At 38.7% G+C, this 25,604-nt stretch overlaps 1 protein-coding gene across 6 annotated transcripts in view; it reads left to right on the top strand.

The window, feature by feature from the left end:
* Nucleotides 1-25,604, top strand: part of LOC119835474 (protein cycle) — a 49,571-nt gene that overhangs the window by 18,092 nt on the left and 5,875 nt on the right. For 3 of the 6 annotated variants that reach the window (XM_038360312.1, XM_038360310.1, XM_038360311.1), the window contains 8 exons: nt 18,953-19,108; nt 20,386-20,574; nt 21,398-21,466; nt 21,870-22,206; nt 22,508-22,625; nt 23,905-24,081; nt 24,668-24,902; nt 25,204-25,407. In XM_038360312.1, the coding sequence (XP_038216240.1) occupies nt 18,953-19,108; nt 20,386-20,574; nt 21,398-21,466; nt 21,870-22,206; nt 22,508-22,625; nt 23,905-24,081; nt 24,668-24,902; nt 25,204-25,407 (1,485 nt within the window). Of the gene's footprint in view, nt 1-1,349; nt 1,595-18,952; nt 19,109-20,385; nt 20,575-21,397; nt 21,467-21,869; nt 22,207-22,507; nt 22,626-23,904; nt 24,082-24,667; nt 24,903-25,203; nt 25,408-25,604 lie in introns of those variants that run through there. The other 3 variants (XM_038360313.1, XM_038360309.1, XM_038360308.1) reach the window with 3 other exon arrangements.

Below are 25,604 nucleotides of genomic sequence, written 5' to 3'. Positions count from 1 at the left end.
TACCCCTGAGCTAAGGTTATTTAATTGTGTGTTTTTCTTTTTTTATATTACTGTCGACAACGGAGCTGGTGGGACGCCTGATGGTAAGCGCTACCACCGCCCATGAACATTTAGAGAGGCATAAGGTCCATTGCAAACCTTACGCCTCTACAAATGGATTGACGACTTTAAATTGGGAAGGGACTAAAAAAGGATTGGCAACAGGAATAAAGGAAAGGACTGGAAGGGTAAGGAAAGGGATATGGGCTTCCGGCTCCCCCACTCACCGAACGAAACAGCAGAATGTTATTCACGCCCGTCTTCTGTGGGGGTGTGGTACTTCCCCGGTGCGAGCTGGCCTAATTCGTGCCGAAGCGTGCTCGACTACCACATACAATTCTGATTAAAATGTAAACCCGTTTTCCTCGTCAGGGCAACAGTATATAAATTTGCATGTCGTTGTTGGTAAATGGCTTCTTCAAAACTTGAGATAGAGTTTTCACAATTATGCGACGTCCATTCAGTTATTTTTACGAACAGTTTATGAACTTATTAAGTTCTCCCAAAAGCTGCAGTAGCTATACGCTTAGAAAACCTCTAATGGTGAAGTATGGGCTAGATATTTTACATCTGTTTTATGTTAGGATTTCCTTTTCGGGCAAAAGGGATAACTGAGATGTATATATATTTTTGTTAATCTCCTTCGGGTATCGAAACAGACTGCACACTAGGCGAACACTAGGCGGACACTAGGCCGAACAAAAGCAAAACGTTATTCTGACTTATGTTATAGATGCGAAAATGTGTTTTTTCAAAGGATTATTTATTATTCGCAAAGGAGGGATTTTTAGGGCATGATTTTTGTGTCCGGAGAGGAGCGAAGCCGCCATCGAAAAGCAATATTTCACGTTTTCTGACAAACTGCATCAAATTAATTAAATTTCTCTTCGTACATGCAAGTTCGTTGTAAGTTTTTTCGTAAAAGTTCTATATTAAGGGTGGGAAAAGAATATACTCGTATATTCAAATAATGTTTGAACCTTCCTTATAAAAATCGTAACCCGGAATATAATTTAGCTTCAAATCTTTACATTAATATTATTTATCAATGCAAACGTGTGAACGAATATTTTATGGTATGATAGTCGTGTCGAATATATATAGTTAGCAGGGTAGAGAGTGCTCTTCTAGATTCGGACTGCGGTGTTGACCGTCTCATTCTCATGGGGATTCCGCGGACGAAGGCGCTAGCTACCTACAGGTATGATAAAATATTTCCAATGAGGTAGCGCTTCTGTAGCGTTCCTCAAATGTTTGTGTAAGCTCAGCGGAAAATGGAGGTAGGGGCGGTGGGAAAAGCTTAGTATGCGTCCTGGCACGAAGGCTCTCAGGGTCCGCGGCGGCCGGCGACTCGAGCGGCGACTGTCGCGGTGCAGAGGTGCTCGCAGCTCGAGCCTCGAGCGAGCAGTTGTCACGGAGACGTAGTCGAGAGAGGTCGTGCCGCGCCGGCACCGCCGCGCCGCGCTATGACGCGCGAGTACTCTCGAGTTCAGGAGTTCTACCTGCAGCTGCACGAGCTGCAGCCGCCCCTGCACTACCACCATTTCGACTTGCAGTGAGTGACCCGTGCATTTATTATTGTTAATTATAGGACCGTGTTTTTTTTCTTAAAAATATAACATGATTTAAACTTATAAATGGCGCGTCTTCCTTATCCTTGTCGCGATAGTCAAATTTTCTTGTTTTACTGCAGATAACGTGGAAACTTTATTTTTGACAATAAGATAATAAATAATACTTGTTAGGCTTCAGCTCTTTTCCGTTAGACCGGTTTGGCTTTAAAGTTAAATAAACATTACTTTTTTGGTTTGGATGCATTAAGATATAGATTGCTTTTGAACGTATATAATTTGTTTTTGTATATTACTAAAATTATAAAACTTCTTACTTTAAGATCGTGATCTCTTGAGGTTAAACTTTTTTATTAGTTTTTCTTTGGTTTTATCTTATATTAGATGATATTAGTAATTAAGAACATACGCCAAGTACCTCTTTCCTATAATGTGTGCTATTTTCAAGTAATGAAAATTTTGATGTGCGAGTCACTCGTTACATAGTTAAATCGCCTTTGAAAATAACAGAAGTGGAATATGTTGTGCGTTTCCTAAGTGTTTGTTTCGATACCGCTGGAGTACGATAGTTATATTCATTTAGATAATTTAATATGTCTGACATAATCTTCGTAATGTATTCAAAATGTTTTTTGCCGAAAGCGCTCGTATACTTTATATTCTTATAAGAAAAATATTTGAGTACAGGTCATTATATAAAGCCACTATATATTAACACTGTGCTGTTATATAATGAGCAGCAATTACATCCACTTAATACTTTGACTAGAGTATTTTATATATTGCGGATAGACTTTGATTGATAGATAGATTTGAAATAGAATAAAACTCTCCGATAAAATGAGTTGCCCACGTTTTCTTCCACATCGAAGTAATACTTACTGGGTATGTTCTTCAGTTTAAGACCTCTTAGCGCTCGACCTCGATTTGGTGATATATAATGTTTTTTTGTAGAAAAAAAATTATTTTGACCATTTAAAATCAGCCAATCAGACACTAGATAATATATTATTATACAATTAAAAAATGGTAAATATTAAATTAATTATTGTTCACTTTAATCACGGTTGTGTCCAAAATAAAAAATAATAATGAATTTTCTTAAATTGATCTAAATATAAATTTGAAAGACTTAATTGGGCGAACATTTCTTCGCATAAATATCAAATAAAAAATGTAAGTGCACGCGCAGTCCCTATAATGAAAAAGGATTTATTATCCCCTGTTTGTTCAAAGGGTAGGAATATTCCAGATATTTAGTGCGAATATCACATCGAAATTTCAATCGTAGTGAATTTGATAATCAATTATTTACCCGTTCAATACAATGCAACGACTAATAGCTAATCTCTTATCATGAACCACATAATTTTAACATAATAAATGATTCAATTTTAAAACTAAAATGGAAATCAAAAGAATCTGCACATGCCGAATTAATTTTCCATCCTTTTGTGAGAACTCTTAAGAACAGTAAGTCACCCTTTGTTACCACTACTTTAGAATCATTAGGTAGTTATTTAAATGTTTATATTATCCCGAATATTTTCAAAATGCAATCTCTCAAGGAAGAGTAGGAGTCTCAAGGATCTCCCTTTATCTCTACCTAACCTCACTTTAAAATAACTTTATATGTTCAAAACAATCCGAGTTAGTTGCGATTTTTTTTCATCCCCACTATGACGTTCGGAGAGGTTCTATAATGGGATCACAAAAATGACAATTCACTCGAATGGTTGAAACACGAAATCCACAGTATAATCGATGTACAAATGTGGGTATAAAAATACGCCTCCAATTGCAAACCATTGTTTTTGGAAAATTTTGTAATTGTATATGTTTCGTTTACGTTTCGAAGGTGGCTTATTTGTAAGTTCTGCGGCTTTACGAGCACTTGGTGGTTCGAAAATGCCCATTAGAATACAAACCAGTTTATAACTAAATTTTAAACTAAAATTCTTTAGAAACAATTACACAATAAGCAGTGGTGGCTCAGCAAGCAGTGGTGGCTCAGTGGTAAGGACCTCGGACTTCAAAATCGATAAGTCGGGGTTCGAGACCGGGCGAGCGCGCAGGAAATAAATTGATTTTTCAATTTATCTGCGCATGTAGATAACATCACCACTGCTTCAACGGTGAAGGAAAACATCGTGAGGAAACCGGCATGTCCAAGAATTAAAAGTTCGACGACATGTGACATCTGCCAACCCGCACTTGGCCAGCGTGGTGGATTATGGCCTGAACCCTCATAGGAGGCCTGAGTCCCAGCAGTGGGAACATATATGGGCTGATGATGATGAATTACACAATTATTTTTTCTTCGTTTGGAGTTCGGAGATTCTACGACTCCTCCTTCACCGTGCAAGGTTGTGGAATTCACTCCCAATTAACATTAGGAAAGCTCAATCTGCCATTACCTTCAACGGACCTGTTAAGAATTTCTTTCTTAACAACTATTGACATATTTACATTATGATATATCTTTTCTCTTAGTTTCAAATTATATTTTCAGAGTTTCTTCTAGAAATGTATGTAATAATTTTTTTCATTATTTATTTATTTATGGTTAAATATCTAATTTTTGATATTTTATTCACCTCCTACTTTATATTACACTTCTAAGTTTAGTGTATTTATGTTATAATATATTTATGTTTTAGTTATGCACTATCTACCGCTTTTCCTCTATTAAGCTCTGCCTATATCCAAAGGTTGCCTGGAAGATATCGCTTTTCAGTGATAAGGCTGCCTTATCTCCGCTCCGCTCTTCTTTGTTTTTGTTTCTTTTTTGTTTGTGTACGTCCGTAAAGTATTTATTTATTATTGAGGGTTATTCCAAGCCATAGTACGGAACGACTGCTAGACTCATTTAATTTCAAACAGGGAGAAAGAACATTATTTTTTGTTTATCCTTCCTTGAACATTAATTTGAAATTTTATCATAGTAAAAAATATTTGTGGGTTGTCAAGCAGTTGTGATACTATCAACTATATATACGATCTACTGATATAAATTCCCTCGTATAGTTCGTATAGGTTCGATAAGTCTATTCAATTAGGCAAGGCTGTCAGATTGTTGCGTATACTTGTTTAATATCAAAAAAATAACTGCTTTACCGCTATTTCTTATATTGGCTCTCAACCTGTATCGACTGTCCCCCGCTCGGACTGTAAAGTTTCTTAGCACCGCTTATCCTGTTTCAGCCGATCATTGCAGCCCCATTTCAATTCGTTCAGTTTAAAATCGTAGTTTTAAGCGTACTCTACCAGAAAGTCGAAGAATTACAATCAACCTGTCTTCACTGTTTCTTCATAGAAGATATCTTACATATCTTATTGTATGGTATAGATAATATCAATACGTGGAAAAGTAAGCAAATATATCGTCTCAGGCTCTTGCGTGTCCATGACCAATATGCTTTACTATTCGGCATCAGGCAGGATGCGCTTTATTTACCCTAGTGCACGGAGCCGGGCCGGTGCTCGGATCAGGAGCCTACTTTGGCCGTGCGGAGCTGGTCGCTGTTGCAAGCGGGTGCACTCGCCTGATTCGACCCGTAATCCGTGTTTTGTTTGGGGATTATTTCTACTTGAACTATCGGAGCTAGCCTTTGCCGCTTACGTGACAGGCGGATCTACTAATTGATGCGGATATTCCTATATATTTTACAAAAAAAATGAAATAAATTGTTTACTTTTAAATCGAAATAATCAAATTTTTGTATGTAAGCCAATTGGGCTTAAACAACAGTTTGTAGAAATTTAACTGCTTTTGTTAAAAATTGAGGTTCAAATGTGGGTGGTAGCATATATGTAGTGGGGAAATTAGTATCAGTGTTGGCTACGTAATGTTAATCATCTCCGGGTATACTCTTGATTTGCGCAGTGCAATGCGCCGGGGCACACGCCTACAGAGTTACATTTTACAACATTTTAATTTAAAAATAAAAACTGCACATTTCATATTCCGTGGTGTTTACTTGTAAAATTCATATCATTATAATTGAATTAACAAAATTGATTTTCTGCCCAATTGCGTTCTACATACATTTATAATTTAATAATTCAATAACTATGAATTTTGTTCGTTGAATTATTTTGTTTGATGAAACAAAATATACAATTAATTGAAAAACAATGTTTTACTCAAATCTGAATGACACAAATACAAGGATTATTAACACAAAATATTATGCGTTAGGAATAACCGATTGGTAATGAGGAAATGTGGCGCACACATGAAAGTATAGTTAGGCTTGCAGGAATCTCTTGTTAACCCGCGCTCGGGGTGAATTCTTGGAGTGGATTAATCACGGCGCACCCACCGCTTCATTTCCCAAACAAGAAACGATGCATAACTGATAAATTTGTCATTATCTCATTATGTGTTATTTATGAGTTATATTATTGATTTGCACACCATTAGTTTGCTTTTTAAAAGAGTACTTAAAACCACTTCTACACGCGCCCCACTAGGCCGAGATGAATGATTGTATAGTTTTAGATTGAAAATAATATTGCATGATAAATGGATGACTGAAAATTATGTTGAATGGAAATGGTAGATAAGAAAATACATAGGATATACCAATTTATTATAGTGGGGAAAGTCAAACGAGGGCTGTCTATTTCTAGAAATATAGGTACACCGAATGGGGTATGTAGATATGTATGTTGTGTATATATGTAGTTGTGTATATATGTAGGTTAAACGATTAATTAAATTAACTAACATAAAACTAGCACTTGTCTTTCCATATGACCAAAACATGAAGCGGGCGTCGTCGTTCTGGTGGTCTGTCTGTGAAACGTGAAGATTCTCGTACTATTTTTATTTTACCGCCGCTTACACCTTTCCCAATGAAAATTGCACCCTTTGACTGTCTAAAATATCGATTTTTTATATCGTTATAATATATCGATTGCTATGTGTAACCGACTTCTTTACGTTTCCATTTGAAACTAGATGCTGCTCCGACATACACAAAAGATAGATAGATACTACGTAGATGTCACATTCGAATTACATTCAAAAACCACTTAATTACATATGTAAAATTAATGTCTGTGCGGCTAGAGAAAGCAAACAAACGCGCCTAAAATACACAAAAGCGGTCTCGTTAAATCAAAGCTCACCGGGTTAATTTCTCGCTGCCCGCCGGTAAACACCGATATTATCGCCGATTCATTTGAGACGAGTTCGATGTCAATGCACGCAGATTGGTGTGTGGGGGGGAGGGGGGAGACGTGGTCAGTTAATCTGATCTGGACGCAACATGCGTCCGTTTTAATTAAGTCTTGCTTAAACCTAGCTAGCCCTATTAGGTCGGCGTTCGAATGCGCCAAATAGCTTGTATTTAGGGTCTAGTTATCGGACCTATACATTATCAGCCCTTAGTCTAATTTTTATCAACATGTCTAAGACTATGGTCGCGTTCCCACAGAATTGATTACGTATAGGTAGTTGGCATATAAGTATATACTATATTATAACAACCCCAGTTCACATAACATCTTTGCCTACACTGCATAGGGTACAGATAATTATTGTGTTTACACACCGCTATAATATCTGCTATTCTCTAGCTCTGCGCCCTTTTTGGCGGTCGTACGTGAAATTCGGTAAGAAAGGATTTCAAAGAGTATTTATTAATTTACGTGTCGTTGTGTTGTTACCGCATCATAATTAAATATAAACTAATTTTTTTGGGTTTTAAACACCAAACGCTTTCTTTTAGTGTTATGTGTCCTAATGACAAAACTTGAACTTGATAGTGCACACTGGCACTAATGCTCTTCGTGTTTTACAACGAAATATTTGTAAATATGTAAGTTTTCTGTCCATAAAATGAATGTGTTTCTAATGATAAAATAGCTTTCATTCGTATTTTCGGCAACATAACACAGAGATTTATAAAAATGCTTTAAACACCAAGTAGAGTAAAATGTTATAAAATTGAATATTGAATCCGCAATGCACATATATTATGTCAATAATAAATGAAATATACGTTAAATCGTGGTCCGGCTTTGAACCTGCCTGTTTGGTTTCATTTACGAACTCAGTGTTGGGCGTGCTTATTGCTATGAAAGTTAGCCTGCGGGCTAATTGTACGCGAATGGAGGGATTACGCGCGGCTTTAGCTGCATCAAGTAAGATGTCACACCGAGCATAGTTGCTACTGCATATTCGGTTCGGTATCTATTTGCGCTAATTGAAAAGCTGTCGAGAGTTCGTATGCTTATGTTTTAGTCTATGCCTGAAAGCTTTAAATACTTAACACAATACTGTACAAAAATTGACTTAAAACTGTTCTAAAATGTGATTTTCATAATTCTAAGTGTAGCTATTTTCATAATTCGAGTTCGAGTTGGCCAAAGAAACAAAATTTATACAAAATCAACATTGCTTAAAGGTGCATTCACAAAACTACGAACCAAAGCAATATATAATTTTTGTAAATAAATTCAACCTTATTCGGATCAGAAAGTCGGAATTACAAAACACGTAAATATACAAGTCTACCCAAATCTCAGATTGGGTTGACGCTGATTGTGCCTCTAAATCCCTAAACTTAGTTAGTGCCTGTGTGCCTCTAAATCCCTTAACTTAGTAGTTTTAGAATATTGTAAGGTAACTTAGCCATATAATTGACTACCTAGTTGTGCATAAACTAAACTGAAATATATTCCAAACTTAATAAAAATCATGTTTGTTGTATATCTATCATCTCACAACGGAGTGATTTTTTTATATTATTTTTGTTTCTGGATATATTTAGAAGGCTAGAGAGTGATAATATAGGCTACTTTTACCGCGGTTCACAAATGCGCCACGTCGTGTAAATGTATAATTGCTGACTTTGAATACTTCCTTTGTTTACACGTCTCACGAATTACGTTTTAATTCGTAGGAATTTGTCAAAATTGCTTTATAGGTAGTTGTATTTATTTATTATAAACGTATTGTTCCTCTTTAGAACATTAGCATATTCTATGACATCAGCACAACGAAAGAAACGATATACCTGATAATTATTTATAAAGCGAATTAATTATTATTCATCATGATATTATTTTTTATATGAATTCTTGGCGAATGCCCAATAGCAATGCAAGACTCATATTAGTTTTCTTTTTTTTTGTACATGATAATAATTCTTATACATGAAGCTAGCAGAGAGTGCATGCATCCACATAAGCCAATTGGCCCCAGCGACAGATTCAATCATTGACAGTTTAACGAATGCTCGCGGCGCTGCGGCCTCGGGCCTATGATGCGAGTGCGGTAGGCGGTGAGTCGCAGCACCGCGGCTGCGATAAGGCGCGATAACGGGCCACGTGCGCCTGCCACTGAGAGAACTGACGCACACCTCGCCGCCGCACCAACACCTTTGTCGGAGTGCCGGTGCCCAAAGAAGTCATCGAACAACACTAAAATTATTATACTCATGTTCCCGACATCAATGTGATGTACCTAAAGTCATTGTAAACGAAGAACGTTACGCGCTCACAAATTATTATTAGTTATTGCACAATTTGGTCGCGTTCGTTGTAACCATTCCACGAGTAACCCACGCTCTCTCGATCTGAAGGTACAAACGTTAACTGAAACCCCACAACTGATCAGAAAATAAGTTAATAAAATGTTACAAAAAAACTTTTAATTGGAATCACAATTAAAAATATTCGTCGCGCTAACGACTCCGTCGACTTCTGTCGGCGCTCGCTCCTTAGTTACTTCTTTCCTTATTAGCCACCCGACGTTTGTTTCATTTCATTGAATATTTTTATTAGGTTAGCACCGGTCTTTATACGACACTATATGTTTACCGCGGCTCTGCCTGGTAAGTCCAGATGGAGTCTGAACCAACTTCAACTATAAAATATTAATAAATTTCTTTTTTCCACTATTAAGTGGTGTAGCTAACACTAGTTGGACGTATGTTTTTTTTTTTTTTTTTATGTCACAGTCGGCAATGGAGCTGGTGGGACGCCTGATGGTAAGCGCTACCACCGCCCATGAACATTTGTATAGGCGTAAAGTCGATTACAGACCTTACGCCTCTACAAATGGATTGCCGACTTTAAATTGGGAAGGGATTAAGGAAGGATTAGCGAGAGGAATAAAGGAAAGGACTAGGATACGGGCCTCCGGCTCCCTAACTCACCGAACGAAACACAGCAGAATGCTGTTTCACGCCGGTCTTCTGTGGGGGTGTGGTACTTCCCCGGTGCGAGCTGGCCCAATTCGTGCCGAAGCGTGCTCGACTACCACATTAAAAATGTTGATAGATGTAGGTTATTTTATATACATTTTAAAACTTAAATTTAAAAATATGTGTGCGTAAACGGTACTAGAGTGGTTTTGAGTACTTACTTACGATAATCCTATAAATTTTCAAATATGTGTGAGAAATGTAAGGATGTTTCTTTGTTCCTACGTCGCTTGTCGCACTGAAACTAGACTAGATTAAGCAATATAAATATGACTGCAAAATCAACATCCTCATAAAAATAAAATAACATAAAACACTAACAGAAGCACATTTGGTCGTTTGTAACTAAAACTATAGAAAACAGGAATAAGCGAACATTTGGCTCGAATTAAATAAGCCTAGATATTTAAGAATGCGTGATATACTGTATGCTTACTAGTTCTTAGTATTTGCTTACCTAGTTCTCACTTACTCAGGTTGGACTATATATAATTCCAAACCAACATAAATACATAATATTTTGATATAATCCACACATAACGGTAACTTCACGTTCCAACGTTTAAATCGGTTTTGCTGTCGGATACCTGACAATATTCAATCATCGGGCTATTCAAATATATTCTAAATGCACTCATATGATACCTATGCATAGGAAAGATGTATGTCTTTTTCGATACATCAATTCAGCTTTCGGGATAAAAATGTTAACCAGCGTGCATACAGTATGACTTCAATATTGGTTGCTTTGCATTGATTTTATAATCCAAGTTGGATCTTCGAAAGAATATACAAGTTCATTCCTACACTATTTGATTGCTACCTTCACTTATCGCAATGACGATGAAATCTTGTCATCTTGTGTAAATGTGGGCAATGTGTCATCAAACCCGTAGGTCGGTCTCGTTTGCCCCATCAGAGCGCGGTGTGCGGACCGCTTGTTGCTAGGCGAAGCCTCGCAAATTGCTTCAAACTTCAACATTTGTTGACTTCGCGGCTCACATCTCGTGACTTTGTATTTTCTTCATTTATTTGTTTTGTTTAGCGGATTTTTTATACGAAGTGTTATCCTTAACCCCATAGCTTTAACATGGTATACATTTTTTTAAAGCTGTTTGTTTTATATTTAGGAAACCTTTGACTTGAAATTTTTTTAACTTTTTGTTGTTGTTGTTGTTGTTGTACCATCCGTCAGTGCCCGTTGTAACGAAAAAATATTTACGTAACGTCTTCGTCATTTATGTTTTTGTAGACAAAAGTTTTTATGTAGGGGTCGAGTACTCTTTGTCACAAATTGGGGAAGCTCGCACCCGGTAAGGTAATTCTATAAGTATTAGTCAGAATATCAGTATGAAATGGTCAGTGGGAACACTGGAGGCCCATAACCTTTTCTGTTGATTTATTCCTCTCATGAATCCACGCCTTTGTCCCTTATCTTTTGAAGCCGGCAATCCATTAGTAGAGGCATTAGGCCGCTGCTAACGTAGCCCTTGCCACCAGCTCATGCTATTACTTGCTTTGCTACAAATAAAACAAAATATTCAAGCTAGTGTTACATACTTGTATGTTACGTACCAGCGCTGCACAATTGGTACTCATTTATAATTGAACTTTATTATTGTTCAAACATATTTGGTATGGAATTTCAAATGATAACTTACAAGTTGTTTGAAGTAGTGTATGCACCCGGGGGAGCGACGTGTGTCGGGGGGAGGAGGTCGGGGGGAAAGGTAAACTTAATTACGTTTATTGTATTATTGTATTAGCGTCGGAAATCGATTTGAGAAGCCCGATCGACGCCTCCACAACTATTTGCCAAACGGATTCAATATTTATTAGTTATAATTTCACTAAAAATAATTCAGGAAGAGAATACGCTATTGGCTATAGCGCAGTTGTAGGAAAGCCATTTCGTAACATTTTTTTATTCTTGTGGTTAGTAACATGATTTACTTTACTTAAAATTAGTCCTGTAAAAATCGATAGAGAGAGAATTTTTAAATTTTTTTTATTGTTTAAATTTTTCGATATTGAGTCAAAAACAGGGGAAAAAGTAGATTTGTTTCACGGACCTGAGATGGTCTGTAATTTATGTTTTTTGTGTATATTCTCTTTACCAATATGTTTTATTCTATTAACTACAATTGTTTTTGTTTTTGTTGTTCATTATGAATGCTGTCGGCACAAGTCTTCATTATTCAGCTATATTTAATTAGCTCATATTATTGTTTTTACTTAAACAACTGCCTCTTAGACCGTGACGAATTGTATTATTATATACAGAAAAATGGAACAGGTTCTTTCGTCAAAGCTTACGTACTTAAATTCTTTAAGATCTGATCACCTTTTTACCGAGTAAGATTTTGCTAATTGATTATTAGATAGGGTGCCTACACACAGAAGGTGGTCTCACATTGTTTTTCTTACAGAAGACCTCGAACTAAAACTCTTTGGATTGAAGTCACCAATGTATTTTAATCGATATAGTGTCAGGGTGTATAGTGAGACTTTAATGTAGTATGACGACAACAGATGAAAAAAATTATTGCAGGTGTTTTTATTTATTATGGTTTCAGCGTGTATCCATCTATCATTATACCTTTTACTCTACGAGCGAGCTATCAGTCTTATCAAATTGAACTTATCGAACGTCCTGCAAAAAATGGTTTTAAGATAATGGCTTTCATATTTGTGTTGTAAGTAAATTGTAAGAGGGTAATTTTAATACGATTATATATTACGATATTACGATTCCGTAGTATGCAATACACGTTGTCATCGAGATAGATATAGGTAGCGCGAGGTCTCCCTAATAAGGGCCAAAGTAAAATTGTGATAATGTTCAAATAGCCGTGTTATAAGGAGCTTGCTGAAGTGTGAAGGGGCGTGTTCCCGCCCCGCCCACCGCCCCGCTCCGCCCCGCAGCCTCCAGGCCTCTTAAGACAGCCGGAATTCATCTACACTCTAATTCACTATTGTATGAAATAGAAAACAATTCCAAATATACCCATATTTATGACCGTAATTGCTCGTTTATGGTTTTATTTCTTTTGTCCTCATTACTACATACAATATATCATGACAAAAGCTTCCAAAGCAAATTTCAATTTATACAACGCATATTTTTAATTTTTTGTGGTGTTAAATGCATACATGGGTACATTGTTGCTCTCTTTCTTCTTTCAATTATAACATTTAGAAGTGACTGAACGGTGTTAGCGATGGACGAACGGCCGCCTTGGATTCCTAACGCAAGTAGGTAGGTAGTCACAAACAGAGGTGTGATGTAACGCATGCGATACTCGATAATGCAATACGTGTATGTTAAGTTAGGCGGGTCAACACGAATACGACTGAAATCCGAGCCGTCACATGTTCTGTCATGCTGATTGCAGCGGTGACGTCACAATAACACCTTATTTACGCTGATTTTATTTATAGAAACACTGCGTAAGGAGAGGTCACATACGATACGAATATTGAGTATTCTGTCGTGTTTTATTTTGTTTTTGTCAAATGTGGACGTCACATAGATTTAATCACGATATAGGTAGGTATCCTAGAAAGCGACTTGCAGCGAACACATTTTTCGTGTTATTAAGAATTTTCTTCCTTTTATAAAATCTAGTTACTTTTGCTGATTGAAGCGCAGTGAGCGCGCCTAAAGGTATCTTGAGGATTCTATCTGCATATCCTTACGATTTATTTTCCAATTATTTTTTTAATATATTTTTTTCATGTATTAAACATAACATAAGATATTAAACAACATTTAAAAGACAAATATCAACTCCTATGAAGATATTTGTATATTATACTGACGGCTAGTGGTGAGAAGTGCGGTAGAGGTCGCGGGTTCATGACTGAATAGAAAATGAATCGATTTTTTAATTTGTCTCCGCATTATCCACATGACTGTTCCTGGAAACGGTGAAGGAAAACATCGTGAGGAAGCCGGCATGTCGAAGAATCTAAGTTCGTTGACATGTGACATCTGTCTATTGCGAGCTCTCTTGGCTAGCTAGATGAACCTAGCTACTATGCCTGACTATGGCCTAAATCCTAGTAGGAAATCTGTGTCCTTGCAATGGGAATAGATATGGGGTGATGATGATGATGATTTTGCTATTATAAAGCGCAAATTTTTGGGGCGGCGGTAAATGTTGATAGAAGTACGTACGTACTTTACGTTTTGTAGGCACTCTTTACACCGCACTCGTGATTTATTGAATCGTTGGTTTTACTTCTTGAGCTATATACATATTACATATAGGTATATATCTACCATGCACATGTTATATTGCCTATACTTATCATCATCATCATCAGCCCATATATGTTCCCACTGCTGGGACACAGGCCTCCTATGAGGGTTCAGGCCATAATCCACCACGCTGGCCAAGTGCGGGTTGGTAGATGTCCACATGTCGTCGAACTTTAAATTCTTGGACATGCCGGTTTCCTCACGATGTTTTCCTTCACCGTTTTGAGCAGTGATGATGTTACACATGCGCAGATAAATTGAAAAATCAATTTATTTCCTGCACGTTCGCCTGGTCTCGAACCTCGACTTGTTGATTTAAATCCGAGGTCCTCACCACTGAGCCACCATTTCCTATACTATAGTACTAATATTTGTACTGTTTAACTACAAATATATCTAGATACTTATGTTTAATTATATAATGATTAAGAGTTTGTTGTCAGGAAGTACTGGAACCATTTCAATTTCTTTTTTTATTTGGTTATATACGTTCTTAGTCCCTGTGCTCTATATGCTACATATTCATATACAGGGGCAGATCGCTAGTATTGACATTCTATATATCCACCTATAGGTAAACGATCTACTTTGTGTCAATATTTTCTTACTATCAGAGACATTTAAAAAATTTCATCTCATTGTAATCTCAATTAAGAAAATGTCTGTAATGCGTTTGTAGGTAGTTCAGTTTGCAATAGAGCTTGATGAATACATAAACGTTGAGTACGGTGTGACTATTATGTCATACAATATTCATATATCCTAGCAGTGGCCGCGGCGGCTGAATTGTTCGCATAGTAAACAAAGAGTGATCACGTTGATACGTAAGGGCGGCTGAAGGTCACGAGATCTCGCCGGCGCGGACGCCAACCCGTTGCTAGCCTCCGTTTTATCATTGCCATTCGAATCCTCCAAAATTCTCACTTTATCGAAATCGTCTTTAAACGGTTGTATGATATTACTGTCGTGGCTATATCATTTGGTGAATTATTCCAACGATAACGATTTATACGTAAATATTGTTATTTATTCAAAGAAGCTCACCGTACTGTTGCCACCCGTATCCTGACTTGATGGGACCACTTCGGGAATATATTCTTTGGAACTGAAAAGATTTTTTCATTGGTTCACAATTGGCAAAAGTATCGATGAACGTACATGAAAGAAATATAAACAGACAATCGTAGAACCTAACCTAACCTAAAAGCAGTGGTGGCTCAGTGGTGAGAACCTCGGACTTCAACATCTATAAGTCGGCGTTCGAGACCGGGGCGAGCGTGCAGGAAATAAATTGATATTTCAATTTATCTGCATATGTGGATAACATCGCCACTGCTTTAAAATGGTGAAGGAAAACATAGTGAGGAAACCGGCATATCCAACAATCAAAAGTTCGACGACACGTGACATCTGCCAACTCGCACTTGGCCAGTGTGGTGGATTATGGCCTGATCCCTCAAAGGAGGTCTGTGTCCCAGCAGTGGGAACATATATGGGCTGAAGATGATGAATCTTAGAACCTAATTTTTGCAAGTCGTTTAAAAAATAACACGAAATGCATTATATATGCAAAACAAACATACATTAAATGTGAAGATTTCTTCATAAAATCTTAAATTACGCAATTGGATTCATTTAATTAGCACTAATTAATTATATCATAACTAGCCGGCCCGACCCATTAACGACGGCATCCATTAATTACGTGCGGCATTCAAGGACACCCCTGTCGGAGGGGGGGTCCGAGTTGAATCTCATTGAATCTCACTCACTTTGGGGAGACCGCTTCGGTCTCGGCAAATAACACCCGCTAGAAACAGGAAGAGTCTAGAGGTTACTATAAAGAGGTTTCAATTGAGTCAAATATGATGACAATTTTTAATTATATATTTGTATGAATTATGTTAAATGGATATTACATACTCATTAAACGCACTGCCGCTCCAATCGCTACAGTATTGCCTGAGAGCTACCTCACTAGACTTCACTTCTTGTTTTCTATTTGTAATTTATGATTTTGTTTTTTTAATAATTTTTTTTTTAAATAATAGTATTGTTTTGTATTAATTATATTTTGTGTGGTCACATGAATGATTGAATGTGGAAATTTTCTTATTTTCTTTGAAACATTTTTTTTGTCTTGTTCGTTTTAATATATAAATCGTAAATATGTACTAGCTAGTTGAAAAAATATTTTCTTTTAAAAAAGCTTTACACTTACTCTAGAAACACAACAAATATGAGATTCACTCACACATAAAGGCAAGGTTTTCAACAAATCTCGCCAGGTGTGTGTCAAAAAAATTAATAAATACCCCTCGTAATTATTGGTCGCCTCCTTAATCATGCTGTGTTCTTCTTAGAATTGAGTTTAATCAAGCTCGTCGCTTTCAGTGATTAAAATAAAATTTGGGAAAAGAAAAAAATCGCTCAAGTGGCAGTTATCGGTCGCCGAGAGCACCGCACACGCGCTTTTCCGACAACTTTAACACGTTCCCTGTACGTCGGATCAGTAGGTCTAGCTGCCCTTTCCCCCACAAGTAAAGATCTTGCGTCTTCGTAATATAAGTATAGATTACTTTAATAGATGTGTAAGTCTGCCATAAGTGATTATAACCGCGCGCGTCAAGGTCACGCGGCTGGTAATTATATACTTCTTAATCAGAAATAGAATAACCTGATTCATAGGTTATTATGTAGAATTAAGTATGGTATTGCGGAGAATTAACTCGAAAGTCTTAGCAAGCTCGGTATAACTCATTACGTCATTATTATGAGAATTTCAAACTTAGCTCAAAGAAGGGAATCAGCTCTGTTATTTTGAATTTATATGAAATTTGTATTATATAATACATTTTCTCTTTTTTATTTTACAATAGATCGAAAAACGGACGGTGCTATTTTTTCCACGGACGAGCACGCAATAATCTATGGTGTAATTATATTTAACTTGATATTATACATAACTTGATAAAATGGCTGTTAAAATGATGTATGATAAATATGAATTAACAGTTAAACATCACAGTACCGGTTGCTATTTATTTATTATGACTCCATTTTCGATATCCACGACCATCGTGGATTCGTATATTTTGTAGGAATTTCGTATCGTGTTTATTAATTTGTTTGACATTAAATCTTAAAAAAGACAATAAATTAATTACTGGCTGTGGTATCATCAATCGATATACTTAATTCGTACTATCCCTGTTAGCTACCACATAATGAACTAATATACCTACCCGCCTGATGCTTAGGTATTCTGCTCTGGATGATCATCTGTTTGTAACGCTCTTTGAGTTCTCCGAATGTCGGAATCAGGTACGTTTTATTGCCGAGGTATGTCATGTTCACATGCAATTGATAAATGTTAAATTGTAAATTTACGTATTAGATATAGGTAGGATTAATTCCAAAACGAAACAATTTCCAAATGCAATGAATTGATCGTGTTCAATAAAAATAATTGTGAGTTACAAATGACTCTTAACGCAGCGCGCTAGTCTTTAAGGAACCTAGTGATATCTCGCGAATTACATAATATGACTAAACGTAAACATTGAACGCCAACGCTTACGTCACCCTCCTTGCACTTGAACCGCAGTTGCATTTCCTTGTATACCTTGCGTTACTCACACAGATACGCTCACGCACACGTGCGCGCCCGCCGCCGCGATAACGTTTCGCAATCTGCAAACTTTTCATAAAACTACTTACCTGTCTGCTTTTGATTCGTTTTTAATATCGGATTACTTACGGAATAAATTCACGTTCTGTGCACATACCTCGCGAGGTAAACCGCCTTTTGTGTAACACGAGGTTTCTGCTCTATTTTTCGTTCGCGGAATTCGGAATGGGATATACAACATTACATAAGTACGATATAAAGAATACTTAAGTACATAAAAAATATATAAATACGACAAAATGGAAATAGTTTTTGTAAATTGGGTGATTGTTTATCTGACAACTTTTCCTGAATTGAGGCAGCTCAAACTATTTCGTCTTATTTTTACAGCATTGCCTGCAGGTATGTGCGTCGCTGGGTTGATAAATATCATTAGGTATATCGATAAGTCGAGCGCAGCCCAATGTCAAGGACGCGTGCGCGCGCGCTGCTCACCTATGTATATCAATGATTAACTACTGCTTACCCAATGCTTACTATTTATTACCAATACGTACTCAATATTATTCGTTTTCATTGCAGTTTTATTATTATAATTATATGTTGTTTTGATGCGACATTGTTGATCAAATAGAGTAATGATAAGCAATCACTTTTATTGAATGCTGCAATGGCAGCGGTAAATTTATATTGTCTTTTTTTTTATCTTGTAACTTACCTACTTTTCCATTATAACATTACCGATATAGTTTTACATAATATATTATCACACACACATATTATGCTGCATTCTTATCTGCAATTAGGGACATTTAACATGTATGTGGTGGTCTTTTCATCTACCGACAATAACTGTACCTACCTGCTATACATTTTTTCATAGAAAACAGTGATTCGTCTCTTATAATGAAAAAAACCGTCAAAACTAAGAATAGAGCTTTTAGAAGTCCATACTCGATGCATATTTGCCTAATTCCCATTTTCCCATTTGTCACTCGCCTAGACAATGATAAATCATTTTTGCCGTGCATTAACTAAGAGTGAAAATGCAAAAACATTTTCTTTTCGAGGTATTTTAAGAGTATTCATTGTGCTCCATCAATACGATACGACCATACATCCATTTATTATGACGCATAAAAAACGTTCGAAACACGTTTAAGTAGGAAAAATATTAGGTTAGGCAAGTGAAATGTGTGTAGATAATATGAGATATGTCTGTCTGTAGTGGGTCGGTTGCGGGCTCGTCGCCGGGCTACGAGCTGACGGCGGGCGCGGGCTCGGCGGGCGGCGAGGGCGCCGTGCCGCACGCGCCGCACGCGCCGCACGCGCTGCCGCACCCGCCCGCACACGTCGAGCCGCGGAAGAGGAAGGGACCGCCATAGTAAGTATCCCTACCCCTTAATAAACTTTGTGTTTGGAGGTAGTCTGGAGGCTACAGAGTGACTTAGACTAATATCACCGCGACTTAGTACAATATTATCTGTGTCGCATTTAAAAATACCATTCCCATGAATTTCCCTACACTACGCGGGCGGAGCCACGCACGGGTTTGTATAATATTAAAGGGCTACGTATTGCGTAATTGGATAATTTTACTTCTTATGATTGTACATATAACCACAGTAGTATATATATTGAAATCTCCTCGGCTATAAAAATATACTATTGCATAACAGAAAACTATTACGTATATCTAAACTCAACAGGTTTCGCTACAACTATTTATAAATCTCTCAACAGCTATATAGCGAATTGCCATTTCATATCCTTTCACTAATCATAAGACGATCCAAATTATATATTGCGATGTGGAAATACACGTAGTATATACTGATATGTGCAAGGTATGTGTGTAAGTGTATGTACATTATATACTACTATTGTATTAACGTTTGATTGAGTTGCGTGATTTACGTTGCTGCTTGTTATTTTTGCTTTGTCGTGTTTAATCTGCTAATCTCTCGTGCGAGCCATACATCGTGTAACAGGGCTTAGTACATACGTGAAATGAAAATAGTTTTGTGTACATATCGGTACCTGCAATCGTTTACAAGGTTGCAATATTTAGTTATAGATGATTTTAAATAGGCTGCTCCTATAGTTAATGATTTAGCATCTACATCGATATCATCATCATCGATATCATCGATATCATCGATCGACATCATATATAAAATATAACCAGACGTTATGAGAAATTTTGAAAGAATACAAAAAATTTGATCACGAGGCAGAATTCGAACCTGCGTTTCTTGCCTAACCGTAGCAACGCCTAGCCTCTCGGCCACCCGTGATCCCACCACAGTAATCGAATTTCTTCTATTATTTCGGTTTCATGTGCCTGTGTGGGCACCCCACGCCATCTATTGAGATGATTAAGAACCATCACAACCAATACGAAACATTATTTCAATGATACAATATTGTAATCATCGGCGTTGCTACGGTTAGGCAAGAAACGCAGGTTCGAATCCTGCCTCGTGATCAATTTTTTTCTCATTTATAAAGCATTTCAATGCTATAAAACAAAAAATTAAAGCAGACGTTATGTTGTCAAATAATAAGGTGTGCCTTAATAAAAATAATTCAAAGTTGGTCGAGGTTCAGTCGTTAGAAAATGTGTCATGTTTCAAAATGAATCAGTTAAATAAAGAGCAGTTGTGTCAGCTCGGATGGGTATGAGTTGTCGAGCTGCGAGGCGGGGCTGTCGGCGCCGCCCGCGCACCCCGCGCCGCCCGCGCACCCCGCGCCGCCCGCGCATCCCGCGCACCCCGCGCACTCCGCGCACCCCGCCGGCCCGCTGCCGCAGCCCGCCAGCGCCACGCGCAAGAGGAAACCGTCTTCCTAGTGAGTACACAGCGCGCTGTAATCTGTATACTGGATATACATTACGACTTTTTACGTAGTGCACTAGACATGAAAAAAGTCGATAGTGAAGGAGTCATGTAGCGGTTTATACATCAATAATCGTCTTCCAGGTGTCATGAGGAAAATTTGAATATGAGATATATTACTAAGAAGATTCATCTATTATTAGTAAAGAGGATTAGATTTATTTTTGAATCATCCATGTTCAATTTAAGATTCAAATTCTGATCGTTGGAATTTTAAAAAAAGTTTGATTTTTACCAACCTAAAAGTTTGTCAACGTAGAATTTATTTGCCACTGTATTCAAACTTATCTTATTAATTTGGAAAAGGAGCACGTGGAAATAAGTGGGTGTTTCGGTGTTCGATAGCTTTAGAGCAGACGCGTTATTCGGCTTCGCTCCACAAAGGCTCCAATTACGGGTCTCACTGACCCGCGAGCGCCCATTGTGCCTGCGCACCTGCTCGCGCCTCCACTAGCCAAGGGTTCATGGAATATAATAATATACGCTCTATAATGTTTCAATTTGTATGCGATGCTTTTTAAAATTGCAATTAAAATTATTAAAGAATCTTTCGTATGTGATAATAGCATTAAACGCTACTGTATCGATAACATTTATTGATTTAATTTTGTCTAATTATTCTTCATTATGAAATGGACAACTGACAGCAAATTCTTCATGAACTGTATGTAATAAGTTTAAATATTTGTATTTGCTCCAATAAAGAAAAGTAACCCAATTTTTTGAGTAGGTTGAAAAAGTATAAGTTAACTACAATTTGCTTTTGTTATTTTTAGCTCTGGCACCACCTATGATGACGACGGCGGAGAAGACGCAAGGTCTACCCGCACTTTACCTGATAAAAAGTAAGCTTTCAACCTTCGTTCTTTATTGGGATTTTTCCAATTTAGTTTTGACATTTTAGTGTTATAGACGCGAATTTATATAGTTTCTGCGAATGTTCTGCTCTGCGTGTTCTTATATTATATTATATATATTATACTTATATTATATTATATATATTATACTTATATTATATTATAACTTATCTATTTATTCTAAGTACAAATTTTGGAACGAATTCGCTAAATTTGGAAAACACTGTAATTTTTGTGCATACTTGTTGAAATGTCGTGTACGTTGGGTACGTCGCCCATACACATAACGCGTAACGCGTAACGTGTAACGTGTAACGCGTTGCGCGTTGCACGTTACACGTGGGCGGGCGTGTCCGAGTGTACTGAGACCGCGTGTGGCGCGTGCCGGCAGGCAGAACCACAGCGAGATCGAGAAGCGGCGGCGCGACAAGATGAACACGTACATCTCGGAGCTGAGCGCGATGGTGCCGATGTGCGGCGCGATGGCGCGTAAGCTGGACAAGCTGACGGTGCTGCGCATGGCCGTCCAGCACCTGCGCTCGGTGCGCGGCGCGCTGTCGGCCGGCCCGCTGGCCGCGCGCCCGCGCCCCGCCTTCCTCTCGGAGCGCGAGCTCAACGCGCTGCTGCTGCGCGCCGCGCAGGACTGCTTCCTCATGGTCGTGGGCTGCGACCGCGGCCGCCTGCTCTACGTCTCCGCCAGCGTCACGCGCATGCTGCACTACGACCAGGTCCGCCAACGCGACGCCATCTGTTCATCCCAAAACTTCGTATTATGATAAGATACAATTAAATGTACTTTTTGTATACGAGTATATCTCTAATGTCATGCACATCTTTTTTTAGTTTTCAAATCATCTCCACAATGTTTTTTTTTTTTTTTTGAAATGAAACATTTTAAACATACAACATTGAATAAATTCAGAAAAGCTAAGAACTATTTAATCTTTATAAGTCAGTTAACACGAAATACATCATCTATCAAGTCGGTAACTGCAAAAAATATATATAATAATATATATAACGTTCTAGTCGGAACTGCTCGGGCAGAGCCTGTTCGACATCCTGAACCCGAAGGACGTGTCCAAGGTGAAGGAGCAGCTCTCGTCGTCCGATCTCAGCCCGCGAGAGAGACTCATCGACGCTAAGAGTTAGTACTTAAGCGCACTATAATATAAAACTACGTCTGCACATTCAATATCCATAATTTGTCCATTTAGTAAACCAAGTTGAAATTAATGATAAAATTTATCATCAACGCAAAGCGAGGTGTGTGTGTGTGTGTGTGTGTGACAATGGGGACACAAGAACAAGTTAGACCACAGACCACCAACAGTTTTAACAAAAATATTATTATGCTCAGTAGCAATGTCCTGTGAAATTATTATGTTTTCTTTAAAGTTAGTATAACATAAAGGTTTTGCAATCTGACGTTAAACTGCTCAGTGTAAGTGTGCCCAGGTGTATCACGCCGACCTGTTGCCAAGCACTCTACAGCTCACTTTATTTTATAAACAGTGCATTATCGCAAGAAGTGGTTCAACCATAGGGAATTGGAACTAATCTAAGATGTTTGTAATAATGTTCTTCCAATTTTTAGGCAAATCTCACCCATTTACAATTTACCTAAAAATTGGAAGGTCAAAGAGGAAAGTTGAGCAGAGTTAGTATAGCAAATTTTTTAAGAAATGGAACTTATAAAGCCTAGCTGAGTAAATGGCATCGTGATGCGTGATCCCGTGTGCTTTCATTAACGAAATCATACATTGGACCATTACAGTTCTTTAGTTTTGTTTTCATAGGTATATTTCATAAAAAAATGTATTGTACATAATACGTCAGAGACCGACCAAATTGTTTTAACTTCTAAAGTGGTTATGATATTGTGAAATCAAGAGAATCGTATCGAATTTGTGTTATTTTTTTTATGTCATAGCGGGCAACTGAGCTAGTGGTTCGCCTGATGGTAAACGATCACCACCGCCCATGAACACTTGCAGAGGCTCAGACCTCTGAGAATGCGCTGCCCGCTTTTAAGGGATAAGGAAAGGATTGATGACTGGAAAGAAGGAATGGTCTGGGAAGGGTGAGGAAAAGGAAATAGCCCTCCGGCAAAACACAACATTTTGTGTCTCCCTGACTAGCCAAAGTCGAAATAAGTCACATGCGTTTTTCTGTCATAGAAAAGGGAATAACGATGTCCCCTGTTTTGTAAATACGTGGGACATCGGTGTGACATAGTATAGACCTGTGATGTCAGACAACGTAATCCACTCGCCGTGCCCGAGCCCCCGTCCCGCCCGTCCCGCCCCTGCTCGAGGCGGGGTGCGGGCAGGTTGCGGGCAGGGTGCGGGCGGGGTGCGGGCGGGGTGCGGGCGGGGTGCGGGCGAGCACAGGGCGGCGGGTACATGAGGGTGCTGTATGTGCAGCGATGTTGCCAGTGAAGGCGGACGTGGTGTCGGGCGCGTCGCGGCTGTGCCCGGGCGCGCGCCGCTCGTTCTGCTGCCGCATCAAGTGCCGCCAGGAGCGCTCCGACGAGGTCAAGGAGGAGGACAAGGCGCGTAAGAAGACCAACGAGAGGAAGTACTGCGTCGTGCAGTGCACCGGTCAGTGACTCTTACCTTCCCCATTGTTTGGTATTTGGCTGTTTAAGTCTAAATATGTCAAGCCCCTTATTTTTTTCTACGTTTAGACGTAAATATTCATTATGTCTTTAAAATCTCTATTAAACGGGCGATGTATTGGCTGAAGGCGTGGTTTCAAATTATATAAATAAACTTCACGAATTGCTGCGGCGCTCTAAATAGGTTCTTTGCCTGCAATCATAACTTTATTCGATTTAGTCCTGCTACTTCTCTCCGCTCGTCTTACTAATTAATTACATTTGGAGTGTTTGCAAATGTATTATTATGTCGTTAGTATCGTAATATTTTGTTTTTATGGGTTTATCATTTGTTAGATTTTGGTAAATAGAATTACGTTTTTATTTATGTCTGAGTTTCTATGATTATAAATACCGTCATTAAGTCATTATAATCTTGAAAGATTATTGAAATTATCGACGTACATATACGTCGTATGGATATAGTTAATATATCACTTACGACGGTTTTTTAATTAATTATACAGACCCACTGTGATCGTCCATATTGCACGCAATGACATGTATATATGTGTGCGTACGCTGTGCAGGGTACCTGAAGTCGTGGGCGCCGGCGGAGATGTCGGAGTCGGGCGGCGCGGGCGGCGCGGGCGGCGCGGGCGGCGCGGGCGAGGCGGGCGGCGAGGAGGACGCGTGCACGCTGTCGTGCCTGGTGGCGGTGGGGCGCGCGCTGCCCGCGCCCGCGCCGCCCGCGCCGCCCGCGCCGCTGCCGCAGTTCGTCTCGCGGCACGCGCCCGACGGCAAGTTCCTCTTCGTCGACCAGCGGTCAGTACCTCACCTCACCTTACCTGCCTAACCGTACCGTCCCCCTCGTGTGTGCGATTCGACATTCGTAACAAAATAATCAAAAGAGCACTTACTAATTTGTAATTCAATTTTAAATTCTTAGAAACGCTTTATTTCAATTTTAAATTCTTAAAAACTTACACAAAAACAGATATTTGTTAATTTAATAAATTAAGTGAAATTAGGCTAGCAATAAAAGTAGCTAAAGCACGAGTGTGCAAATTGCCCCAAACGGTACTGCGAGCGATCCCGGCACCAATGTCGCCGCGTGTGTCGGCAGGGTGACGCTGGCGCTGGGGTTCCTGCCGCAGGAGCTGCTGGGCACGAGCCTGTACGAGTACGTGTGGGCGGGCGAGCTGGGCGTGGTGGCGCGCACGCACAAGGCGGCGCTGCTGCGGCGCTCGCCCGCGCGCACCGGCCCCTACTGCTTCCGCCGCAAGGACGGCCTCTACGCGCGCCTCGACACGCACTTCAAGCCCTTCCGGTGAGCGATCCTAGCAGTCATCATCCCTATCAAAGTGGCGACCAACACTAATAATCAAATCATATAACGATTATAGTGAACCTATTTATTTTTTATTTTAACTTAATTCCAAACTTATCGCCATATCTAACATGCTTTACCAAACGTTCTTATCCCTGACACAAACCCATACGACGTGTGCATATTAAAAAAAAAGC

The sequence above is a fragment of the Zerene cesonia genome, chromosome Z (genome assembly GCF_012273895.1).
Source record: "Zerene cesonia ecotype Mississippi chromosome Z, Zerene_cesonia_1.1, whole genome shotgun sequence".
In the NCBI taxonomy this organism is placed as follows: Eukaryota; Metazoa; Arthropoda; class Insecta; order Lepidoptera; family Pieridae; genus Zerene; species Zerene cesonia.
The sequence above is the reverse complement of the archived record's forward strand: the minus strand, read 5'-3'. Positions and strand labels throughout refer to the sequence as shown.